The sequence below is a fragment of the Solanum stenotomum genome, chromosome 5, assembly GCF_019186545.1.
Source record: "Solanum stenotomum isolate F172 chromosome 5, ASM1918654v1, whole genome shotgun sequence".
In the NCBI taxonomy this organism is placed as follows: Eukaryota; Viridiplantae; Streptophyta; class Magnoliopsida; order Solanales; family Solanaceae; genus Solanum; species Solanum stenotomum.
Window position 1 is genome coordinate 47,936,204 of NC_064286.1, and position 12,718 is coordinate 47,948,921.

Sequence of the window (12,718 nt, forward strand, 5' to 3'; positions counted from 1 at the left end):
GCGAGCGAGACTGGGAGAGAGAGAGGAGAGGGGCGAGAAAGAGAGGGCAAAAAGTGGGAGAGAGGTGAATTGTATATGTATATCGGTTAGATAATTGTATATTATACATATGTATTTGTATATATGGCAAGCGAGATTGGGAGAGGGAGGAGAGAGGCGAGCGAGATTGAGAGAGGGGGGAGAAATGTGAGAGAGATTGGGAGAGGGAGGAGAGAGGTGAATTGTATATGTATATCGGTTAGATAATTGTATATTATACATATGTATTTGTATATATGGCAAGCGAGATTGGGAGAGGGAGGAGAGAGGCGAGCGAGAGAGGGCAAAGAGTGGGAGAGAGGTGAATTTTATATGTATATTGGTTAGATAATTGTATATTATACATATGTATTTGTATATTCTGGCGAATTATACATATACAAAAGTGACTAATTATACAAACTCGAAGTCAGCCCATGTAATTAATGTATAATATTAGTCACAAATGATAATTATAGCAAACTTTAGCTATGATAAGTAATTAAATAATATAAGTTTGCTTAATCGCATAATTTTTTCTTAAAAAAAAAGCACGTTTTTGAATAACCCTAGACTAGTTTGGTGTATAACATTTGTGCAGAATAGTTTGGTGTTGAATGTTATCCCCTCTTAAGATCCGAAGTTGTGCAATCGGCCCAAAATAGCGTGGAAAGCCCAAATCCATTATGACAGAGTTATCAACTATTCCATCAATGGACACAGCGTGAGGGAGGAGAAAAAGATCTATTCAGCTCCAAAGCTCAAAATTCTCAGATCCAAATCTTAACCACAATGTCGAACTTTGCCGGAGATGAAACTGCTCCTTTCTTCGGCTTCCTTGGTGCTGCCGCTGCCCTCGTCTTCTCATGTAAGTTCTACCTTAGATCTGCAGAGTCCATGGCAGCTGATGTTTGAATTTCGTCTTCTAGTCAACTCATGAAATCGTTTGAATAATGTTAGCACTGCTGCTGGTTCTTTGCATCTACCAGCTTGAAATCTCCGATCGGCCTCTGATCATATTTAATTCCGTATGCTAATTTGCTAGCGTTGCTTTTTTATTACTAGTAGTTCAATTTGTTGCTTTTGATTTACATATGGAGCTGAACAGTATTGAAAATTATATCATTTTATTAAATCTGTACCTGTTATGAGTTATGACCATCTAAGACAGTGAGATTTTGCATCTATAAGATTTAAATATTGGATCTGTCTTTGCTGGAGATACGAGCACATCATATGTGAATCAGCCTAGCTCATCTTATGCTCATTTGCAACTGATCACAAATCTAATTTTATTTTGAATAATTCGTAGGTATGGGGGCAGCTTATGGAACAGCAAAGAGTGGTGTTGGAGTGGCGTCAATGGGAGTGATGAGGCCGGAGTTGGTGATGAAATCAATTGTTCCAGTGGTTATGGCTGGTGTGTTAGGTATTTATGGCTTGATTATTGCTGTGATCATCAGTACTGGGATTAACCCCAAAACAAAGTCGTATTACCTATTTGATGGCTATGCTCATCTCTCATCTGGACTTGCTTGTGGTCTTGCTGGCCTCTCTGCTGGAATGGCTATTGGTATTGTTGGAGATGCTGGTGTTAGGTATTGATTCCTTTATTTGTTTTATTGGTTCCTTGTCCTTTTCTTTCTTTGCTTGCTAGTGCCTGCTGAATATGAATTGAATAGTTAGAATGTGAAAGATCATGTGTGAAGAACTCCGCCACATTGATTTTTAGTGTTGTGCTGTTAGGACAAATTGATAGATGGTCTTTGTACTGTTCGTTATTTAGTAACATGGAGAGGATAAACTTTTAGTTGTCGAACATTTTTACAAAAAAAAGAAAAAGAGAATTTATTTAGCAGTTGGAACTAGAGTTCCAATGAGAGTTGATCTAGTAGAATGTAATCGAGATGCCTTGGTATTTGTTTTCTCAATGTTATGATTTGTGAAAATTGCATTCTAACATCTGCAGGGAACTTTTGAAATTAATAAAATAAAGAGTTCAGATAGAGAACATAGTTGCTTGGTAATTTTCTTAGTTGTTGCTTTGGAAAACTTAGGGATCACTATTCAAAGATCCCCTTTTCTTGTTTGGCTTAGGTCAATAACATTCTTCTTTTCTCGAAAGATGTATACTATCTTTTCGGCTGTTCCAAAGTGCTAGTGTATGCTTTATATGTAAAAACACCATTCCTCTTTTTTGCTCCCCTTTCAAATATATACTACTTAAAAGGTAACATGTGACAGCTTCTACTTTTTAGAATCTCAAAGTTGTCAAAAAATAACATCTTCATTTTCTATGATTGCCAGGACTTGTAGGAGTGTTATTTACGATTATTCTGTTCTGCTTTTCCCTCTTCTTAGAAAATAAATTTTAGCGATAATGTGTGCTGTTACTTCTTTTCTTTTTCTTGCAGTTTCAAGCTGCTGTTAAAATTCATTGACCTTTTCCAGTCCGTCCAGATTTAGTTTTCCCATTAAGTTAAAAAACAAAGATAAGCACTAGTCTCATCCTGTATCAGTCGGGGGATAGCTGTTAACATAACCTGTTGGTTGATTATTTTGTGACATTACTGAAAAGTAAACCCCACTTTTGGGGTTTGTTGTTGTATTCCTGAAAAAGAAAACTTATGTGACATAAAATTAAAGAGAGACCTCAAGTCTTGTAGAAGCATTTCTCCTAAGAAAGTGGGAAGTGAATAAAAAAGACAATAACATTCTTGCATTTCAATCCCAGTGGTTTGTTAGGGCTCAATGGATTTTTTCGAATATTGCAATTTTTGTGGTCTAAGGTGTTGACTTGCAGAGCAAACTGTCCCAGATGAAGGTGCATGTTTGCAGTCAATATAGTTGAAATATAGTAGGGGTATATTTAACAGAATGGGTGCCTTTCATTCATTGCTCTGCCCTAGGATCCCTTCTCTCCATATCTTTTAGCCACTCGTCAACTCTTCATGCTTAGCTATTATTCCCAGCTTATGGTAATATCTATTACATATTAGGAGAAAAAACATACAACGACTTCTCACCCATTAAAACTGTTTAAATTCTTTACCTTTTATTCTCAAGTCTATATGACTTTGCCTAAACTATTCATGGCATATAACGACCAAACACTCAATACAATGACTGTTGCAGGCTAGTTATTACATATTCAGCTTAGGATTGATCCATTCTATTCACTTTGGTTGGGATGGTTTATTTGTATTTCTGTTGTCAAGCTGATCGTAGCTTTATAAATGATTCCTATTTGTGTACTGAACAACAATCATTTTCTAGGGCTAATGCACAACAACCCAAGCTTTTTGTTGGGATGATCCTCATTCTCATTTTCGCTGAAGCCTTGGCTCTTTATGGGCTTATTGTTGGCATTATCTTGTCTTCCCGAGCTGGGCAGTCTAGAGCTGAGTGAACTTGACTCTATTCTTGCCGCACTGTATGTGAGACTTCAGAAGATCAAGACAGCTGTAGCCTAAAGTCAAAGAGTATCTATTACGTGTATTGTTTGTTATTCATGACACCACAGCTGCCACTTCAATTTGTTGGTGTTATGTGCTGTTTGTAGAAGTAGGAATTCTTTTCTTTCTACTTAATAATAGCTTAAAGAGCTGTGCAATTTGGTCTGTATTTATTGTGTATTTTTGCAATCATTATTTGTGAACAGTCTGAGAACTATTTCTTTTCTAAAATTCGTGCATGTATGTACTACTTTTCATCTAGTATATCATGTTTACTCTATTATGGATTTGAGTTTTGAAAATTTATCCGATCAACAAAGTTATATGTACTTACTTGAAGGTGCATATCCTTGGTGCTCATAATGTATTCGTTATTTTGCAGTAAAAGATACTATTTTTGAATGACAATAAATATTAATCGAGTGGACTCATGACACCTATGACAAATAATGACATGGATGAACCTTTTCTCAAACAAAAATGGCATAGATGAGCCAAATTTTTAACGAATGGTATAGATGAGCCTTTTTAAAAGTTCAACGGCATATTAGAGCATTTTCCCTTGTTATATGTTGATAATGTAGTTCGGTCCTGCCTAATGATTCAAAAACAATTACACTGAGGTGCAAGTGCAAGTGCTCTTGCTCACCAAGTGACCGTTTTTAGGTGTTCTGCGTTTGATTTATTAAATTACAGAATTGTTGTTTATACTATTTTATGCCAATCTAGTGTTGCTTTCTGCAAGTATCCCATGTTTTTTACAACCCTGAAATCACCGAGGGCAAGGTGGCGCATGGATTGAAGCTCGGGTGGATAATAAGCTCATCCTTCTTTACAAAACCAGTTAACAGAGTATTTAAGTTAGATGCTGAAAGTAAAATGACACAATATGTTTATGTGGAAACCTCTTTGCTCAAAGGAGGAAAAACTACGACATGTCTCACATGATTTCTCAATGCTTCACTAACTTCAAGCAACTCGTAATTACAAACTCAAGTAAATAAATGAATTAAATATCCTACCAACCTTGTAACAGCTCTATTACAAGAAAACCAAGCAATAACTTTATTGCCACTACACCAACTAACTCTAGTCGATATAGATTTCAACACTACACCACAACTAACTCTAGCCACCAACTCAAATTTCAAAGATAAGAGAAGAAACAATCTACTATCCTTTATAACATAGGAGTATAATTTACAATATAAGAGCAGAAGACACAAAACACAGCAACAACTCAAGACACTGTAACACTCGATCAGGTCCTTGTTGAGTATGAACAATGTTCTTCCTTGAAATTACTTTTGTTTTTTGTGAATAATCTTGATTGCAAAAATTAGGTTTTGATCTTGTCACTTGTTCTTTTATAAGAGAGACAAAACCTAAGATGCATGCCATTGGTCGAGGTAGCCTGCCGTTGTAGTGCCTCTTTTGCCTACCAACCACTGCAGAAAGTACAGGCTTACATTTGCACACAGTTGACTTGTCTGTGGACTAGGTCCCTTTGCACGATAGTTTGTAAAATCATCAAAACACAAAATACAGCACTGTGAAAGAAAGGCATGTGCTGTCAAATCTTAGTCATACAAGTAAATAATATCTTCACTTCAGTTTCCGCCAAATGCAATTTCACTTGCCAATCAAGATACTTGAATACATCTAAGAGAAGTCTGCTCCAGTCTACCATCTTGACAAGGTAGACTTCAACTGAAATTACCTCAATAATAGAGTCGTTGGTTGTTCTATTCTCCCCTTTATTTCACCAATGCAAAGGAAAGAATCAATAACTTCAATTAGTACTTTTCTATACTTCAAAGTTAGATATTTTCTGTTTGTTATTTCGACTATAATAGGATTAGAATTTAGGATATATTGAACAGTCATATTAGTATACTACAATTATGTGATTCATGTGTCAATTTAAACAATTATGAATTAGTGTGTCTATATATATATATTGATGTAAATATATGTAGTGATCCAGTTGGTCATTTTTAGAAAGTTTCGTAAATTTATCGTTTTTCCCACCTGATATTGACACCTTGCTGTTTTTATGATTGAGTTTTGAAAATTGATTTCGAACTTTGAGTTTAAAGTTGAGAATTTGGTAAGATTTGAGTTTGAAAGGCTAACATGGTTAAAAAGTGGTTTTCGATGCCTTTTGGAGTTTCGAGTGTCGGAATAGAATTCCGTCGATTCCATCAGCTCCAAAATGTGGAAACTGTTCTGTGGGAGTTGTCGATTCAGATTTGGAGTCTTTTTGATGATTTGAGATCCTAAGTTGGAAATTGTTGAGAATTTAGCCTTCGGATTGACTTTGGTCAACATTCGGGGTTCAAATGCTAGAATTGAAATTTTGTGAGTTTCATTGGTTTCAAAAGATGATTTTAGACATCGGTGAGGTCTTGGTTGATTTTTGAGAAGTATCAAACTTGTTTTAGTCTTTTAGGCGTTATGTTAGTTTCTTGTGATCTTCACGGATGTCTGGTCAAGGAGACCTTGGATTCGTGTTTCGACAATTTCATTGAGTCCAAAATTTCAATATAATCGATTTGCATATGTGGTTTATGTGTATGGGGTTTCGAATGAATCTCGAGGATCTTTTCGATGTTTTGAGAGTTGGTTGATTTTGCTAAGGTCTGATATTTGTTATCCTCGTGGTCGCGATAGGGGGTTCGCTTTCGCAAATGTCGCAATTGCGAGACCCTGATCCCGAAAGCAAAGGGAATGGAAATCCAGACCTTCATGATCGCGAAGGGACTGTTCGCGAAAGCGAAGGCCGAGCTTTTAGTGGAGTTCACTTTTGCGAACTAGTGTTTGCTTAAGTGTATTCAGAGAGGATTTTTCCCTGCGAATTTCGGGGCTTAAGTCCAATTTTCCATTTTTGAGCTTAGGAAACCGTTGAAGGCGATTTCGAAAGGATTTCTTGTGCTTAATCATCTGGGTAGGTCACTTCATTTATTAGATTGTTTGGTGGGTACCGTATTGTTGGTACTCACCCCTTGCTTCTACACTTGTGTGTAGGTTTCGAGCCCGATTCCGTGTGATTGCTCTTTCTTTCCTATCTCGGAGGCTTGTCAGAAAACTGTTGAGAGGTAACTGCTTGTCATCCTAGCGGGCTCTCTAGTTCTTCTTTTTATTCTTTTTTCTATTTGAAAAACAAAGGTTGAGATTTGTACGTATTTCTTAATTCCGCACTTATTGTATTAGTGACTTGTACACGTGACAACCATGTTTTGGGGTGTCAATAGAAAGAATAAGTTTTCTGCTTTTATCTTGTTCTTACTTTATCTTCTGCATTTCTTTCGCTTTTTTTGGTTGAGACTGACTTGTCTTGGTGGGAATAGACAAGTGTCATCACGTTCATTTTTGAGTCATGACATCAAATTCATAATAATTGGGCCGTCTTAGCTCAGTGGTAGAGCGCATGGCTTTTAACCACGTGGTCGTGGGTTCGATCCCCACAAACGGAACCGATGGTCGGAACACTATTAGCGTCGGCAACCTCAAACTCCGATGGCCTCCCAATAACAATAATCTTTCAACAGCAAAGCTCCTGAGCTTGAGTGACATCCACAAAAGGCGTTTACAAGTCTCACAAACGCCATGAATTCAATCTCTTTGAAGACTTCTTCAGCTCACAACTCGTGTCTTCGATTTTGTCATCAAGGTAAGGCCCCAGATCAATACTAAGCATAGGAAAGAACTAAAGGCCAGAGAATTAACCAACTGTCACTTCGTCTTCTGAAGATTGAGCTCCTAAGAGCTAATACCACTACATCAACACTAAGATCAAGCAAGTATGCTTCTCTTTGACCTTTAAGGACCCTCCTAATCGACCATATGAATTCGAAGCTAAAGAATCTAAGCATGAATTTAGAATTTGATAATTCAAGCTTCGATGAATTTAGAATCTGATATTTCAAGCTTCGATGAATTTAGAATCTGATATTTAATGCTTCGATGAATTTATAATATGATATTTCAAGCTTCGATGAATTTGATATTTCACTGTTAACTATATATTGACTTATGCCTCATAGCTAGCTTCCATTCATGTTATGAACTCTGTGATTTTGATATTTTTGTATTCTGAAATTAGGAACTTTGCTCTTCTCTGGCTGAATAATAGTCATTGCCTGTTGTGGTAATTCTTGCAAACTATTAAAAATTCTATTTGTACTTGCAAAATTAACAACATTGTTAGCTAAAAAATCCGCAAGTTTGTTCCCTTCCCTGAATATGTGTTTAATCTCCACATTGTAAGTCTCTAACATGCTCTTAATACCCCTGTTTTCTACTGAAATCGACCAAGGAACTTGCCACACTCCATCTAACACTTTCTTAGTGACAAGGGAACCAGTTTCCAAAATCAACGGAAAAATATGGGAAATTTGACGAATTCCTTTTTAGTAAAATATCTTACCTTAATTTGGAAATTTGGCGAATTCTTTTTTAGTAAAATATCTTACCTTAATTTGGAAATTTTTATTAATATTCACGAGAGCCTTTGCAGGCTAAGTCCAGTCCAATTTTCATTTTCTTTTAATGATATTATAGTTAAACTCAACTTTATTGTTGTATTTCACAATGTTAAGCTCTTGTTTTATGTTATTCATACTCCAATTGTTTAAACATGGGTTATGCAGAAGGGTGTTAAAAGAGTTGTGTAGCACATTGTTGTCTTCCTGGTATGATTTTAGACTTCCTTATCTCACACGTTAGAATCGAATTGGACCCAAATTCCAGCTTTGTTTACAACCTTCCTATGCTAATCCTTCTCATAAATAAACAAATAGCGAATTCCGTCTGATTCTTTTATGAAAACTTTTCTTATTTTGATTTTCAATTCCTTATCGAATTGAATTAAAGTTAATTACAATTCTCCAAGAACTTTTTGGTGCACACGTGAAATATCTTCTTTAAATAATTTTTAGCGGGATGCCATTACATATACAATCTATTTATAACATAAAACTAGATCAATGAAAAATGATGTGTCACCTCTCTTTGGCCAAGGATTCTATTTATTTACTAGATTCTTAAGGCCCGTGATACGGGCCCAATATAATCGATTATTTATCGTTATTTAACAAATATTAAAAGGTACTTTTATAGCATTCTGATCAATATTAATTAATTCTGATTATGGTAAAAATATTAGTATAAAAAATATTAAAATAATCATCAAAGAATATAGTGCATCATTGCATTGAATGGTGTTGCTCCTTCCTTAATTAAATATCTTAATTTTGAGTTTTGAATATGAAAAAAATTCTTAGTAGGGAGCACTATATCTGAATGGACCCTATTTCAGCGGACATTAAAATTAATCGAACTCCTATACGAATATTGAATACTGAATAAAAATATATTAAATTAAATTAATCTAATAATATTTTTAAGTATAATTGGTTTTTTTTTTTTTTTTTTTTTTTTTAACGATGGTTAGATTCATTTTTTAAGGTGTAAAACACTCAAGTCTAATATTTAATTTATTTAATTTTTACTATATTGACACAAATATATTAGGATTCGAAGTTAATTTATCTGTTAGATTGAATTATATCTTATATAAAAATCATGAATCATTATGTATTATCATCTTGAAATCTATCCTATTCATTTCAATAAATCAATCATATTTTTCTTTATAATCTAATAAAAAGTAATGTTCCTTTTCTTTTCTTAGTTCCAACTCCACATAACATATTTAAGATCACAAGATTAAAAGACATTTATTATATTTCACACATTTTAAATTTAAAATCAAAAGATTAAAAAATCTTCCTTAATTTCTTAAACTTCATTTCAAGTCAAAATATATCAAACAAATTTAAACAGAGAGATTAATATTTTTTATTTATCACACACATAAAAATTCGAACTAAGAAGCATGTTTCATTATCACATGAAGTTCAATATATGTATAATTTATCTTAATGAACATAATTTTCTTAGCATGATACAATATATATTTTTGATTCTCTTTTTTTCATGCACAATTAGTATTTTTTTTTTTAGCAGGAATAAGTATTTTTGTTATTTTTATCAGTTTAGTGAAAAAAAATTGCAAACAATCTCAAAACATAAATGCATTTTCTCTTCTTTTTTTTTTTTTATAAAAAAAATCTATCTAGAATTAAATGTTAAATTAACATGATATTTTGATACATATATCATTACATATCGTATTGATTTCCTTGCCCAATTTTTTTTTATCTTATTCCGAAATTTATTCATAATTTTTGAAATTACTATTAGGCATTTGCTATTTTTGTCATGTCTTTCTAATATTAATCTACTTAAATCCCGTGATACGGACCCAATATAATCAATTATTAATCGTTATTTAACAAATATTAAAAGGTACTTCTATAGCATTCTGATCAATATTAATTAATACTGATTCTGGTAAAAATATTAGTATAAAAATATTAAAATAACCATCAAAGAACATAGTGCATCATTGCATTGAATGGTGTTGCTCCTTCCTTAATTAAATAGCTTAATTTTGAGTTTTGAATATGAAAAAAATTCTTAGTAGGGAGCACTATATCCGAATGGGCCCTATTTCGGCATACATTAGAATTAATCGAACTCCTATATGAATATTGAATACTAAATAAAAAAATATTAAATTAAATTAATCCAATAATATTTTAAAATATAATTGGTATTAACGATGGGTAGATTCATTTTTTAAGTTGCAAAACACTCAAGTCTAATCTTTAATTTATTTAATTTTTACTATAATGACACAAATTTATTAGGATTTGAAGTTAATCTGTCTGTTAGATTGAATTATATCTTATATAAAAATCATGAATCATTATGTATTATCATCTTGAAATCTATCCTATTCATTTCAATTAATCTGTCATATTTTTCTTTATAATCTATTAAAAAGTTATGTTCCTTTTCTTTTCTTAGTTCCAACTCCACATAACATATTTAAGATCACAAGATTAAAAGACAATTACTATATTTCACACATTTTAAATTTAAAATCAAAAGATTAAAAAATCTTCCTTAATTTCTTAAACTTCATTTCAAGTCAAAATAGATCAAACAAATTGAAACGGAGAGATTAATATTTTTTATTTATCACACACATAAAAATTCGAACTAAGAAGCATGTTTCATTATATATATTATTCTCTTTTTTTCATGCACAATTAGTATTTTTTTGTTTAGCAGAAATAAGTATTTTTGTTATTTTTATCAATTTAATGAAAAAATTGCAAACAATCTCAAAACATAAATGCATTTTCTCCTTTTTTTTTTCTTTTTTTTTTTATAAAAAAATCTATCTAGAATTAAATGTTAAATTAACATGACATTTCTATTCTATTATATATATATATATATATATATATATTATATAGAAAGGTGAAGACGACCAAGGACGACCAATGACAATTTCAAAAATCTAATATGATTGGGCAAGGAAATCAATACCAATTTTTTTTATCTTATTCCGAAATTTATTCATAATTTTTGAAATTACTATTAGGCATTTACTATTTTTATCATCTCTTTCTAAATATTAATCTACTTAAAATTTATTTACTTCTCTAATTAATGTATTGATTTTCATGTGTTTCGATTCTTAACTTCTTATTTAAGAAAAAAGAATAGCAATATTAAGTAAATAAAGTAAACAATCTACTATAATTAATTAAATTTTAATCTGTTTAATTTTAAAATTTAAATTATTTTACTATCAGAATATTCTTTTCATCAATGTACGTAAATTGAACACGAAGAATACTTATTATTTCTCTTCAATGCTTGATTCGCAAAATTTTAAAACTATTTATTTTAAAATTTAGTGAGACTGTTAGTTTTACTTTAATTTCATTTAATTTATCTATCCATTTTATTTATTTATTTTTATTTTTATGCTTCCTAATTAAAATATTTTTATTTTCATTTAATACATTTTAAATCATGTTTGTTTCTTTTTATATTTATTTTAGTGCAAGAAGTAAAGGTGTTAATGTAATATAAATTGAATTAAAAATGGGTCCCATCATGTTTAGATAGTACGATCACTTGTGATATTTTTTGTGCTTTTCATGAATGAAGTACACGTGGCCATCATAATTATAGAAACTTGGTTGGGTATTTGGGAAATTCAATAATTTTGCAACAAAAAGTACAATTGTTCTAAGCTGATAATTTTGTTTATGGCAAAAGGGTCCGGTGGACCCTTCTACTTGTATGAGTTTGTATTGTGAATCCTTCTACTTATCTCTTTGTCATCTGGACCCCTGAACCCATCTAAACTCAACATTTTAAACACTTTTTAACCCTTTAGTTGTGCGTGTACCACAAACGCTTGACATGTAATTTTAAAAATAATTATAAATGACACGTGTATATATACCACTTCATGTCATCTTGACATTTTTATTATATTTAATTAATATTTTTCTGATTTTTATTTGTCTTTTGCCACCAAACCCACCACTTTCCCCCACAATCTCATTTNTAGAAACTTGGTTGGGTATTTGGGAAATTCAATAATTTTGCAACAAAAAGTACAATTGTTCTAAGCTGATAATTTTGTTTATGGCAAAAGGGTCCGGTGGACCCTTCTACTTGTATGAGTTTGTATTGTGAATCCTTCTACTTATCTCTTTGTCATCTGGACCCCTGAACCCATCTAAACTCAACATTTTAAACACTTTTTAACCCTTTAGTTGTGCATGTACCACAAACGCTTGATACATAATTTTAAAAATAATTATAAATGACACGTGTATATATACCACTTCATGTCATCTTGACATTTTTATTATATTTAATTAATATATTTCTGATTTTTATTTGTCTTTTTCCACCAAACCCACCAGTTTCCCCCACAATCTCATTTCATTTCTCTTTCATCTTTCTTAAAAAAAAAATTCAACCTCTTCTACTATTTTCATTGAAGAAAAAACACCGGTAGCAGAAATCATAACTCAATCAAGGCAACCCATCTTTGTTTTCATCCAAGTCGAAGAAGAGAGGTTCACCACAACATCTGTGTGTGGCTATATATACCCACATTTTTTCTTTCTCATTTTTTTCTTCATTCCCACAAAATTGTTTGAGTATTTTTGTTGGTTTTGTTCGATTTTCAATTTATCTATGTAAATTTTGTAACTTATTTTCGTATTTGTATGTTGTTTAGTCTAGATTTCATCTTCTATTTATGTCTTTGTTTCATTTTTAGGTGTTTAGTCGATTCATAC

General features: G+C 32.1%; 1 protein-coding gene and 1 non-coding gene across 2 annotated transcripts; both read left to right on the forward strand.

Moving 5' to 3' along the window:
- Positions 1-732: 732 nt before the first annotated feature.
- Positions 733-3,753, forward strand: LOC125864515 (V-type proton ATPase 16 kDa proteolipid subunit). The gene is made up of 3 exons (XM_049544537.1): positions 733-886; positions 1,331-1,616; positions 3,295-3,753. The coding sequence occupies exons 1-3, from the start codon at positions 811-813 to the stop codon at positions 3,425-3,427; spliced, it is 495 nt and encodes a 164-aa protein (XP_049400494.1). The 5' UTR covers positions 733-810; the 3' UTR covers positions 3,428-3,753.
- A 3,124-nt stretch (positions 3,754-6,877) lies between these two features.
- Positions 6,878-6,949, forward strand: TRNAK-UUU (transfer RNA lysine (anticodon UUU)). Its single transcript has one exon. It is a non-coding gene; the product is annotated as a tRNA-Lys (tRNA).
- Positions 6,950-12,718: the final 5,769 nt, after the last annotated feature.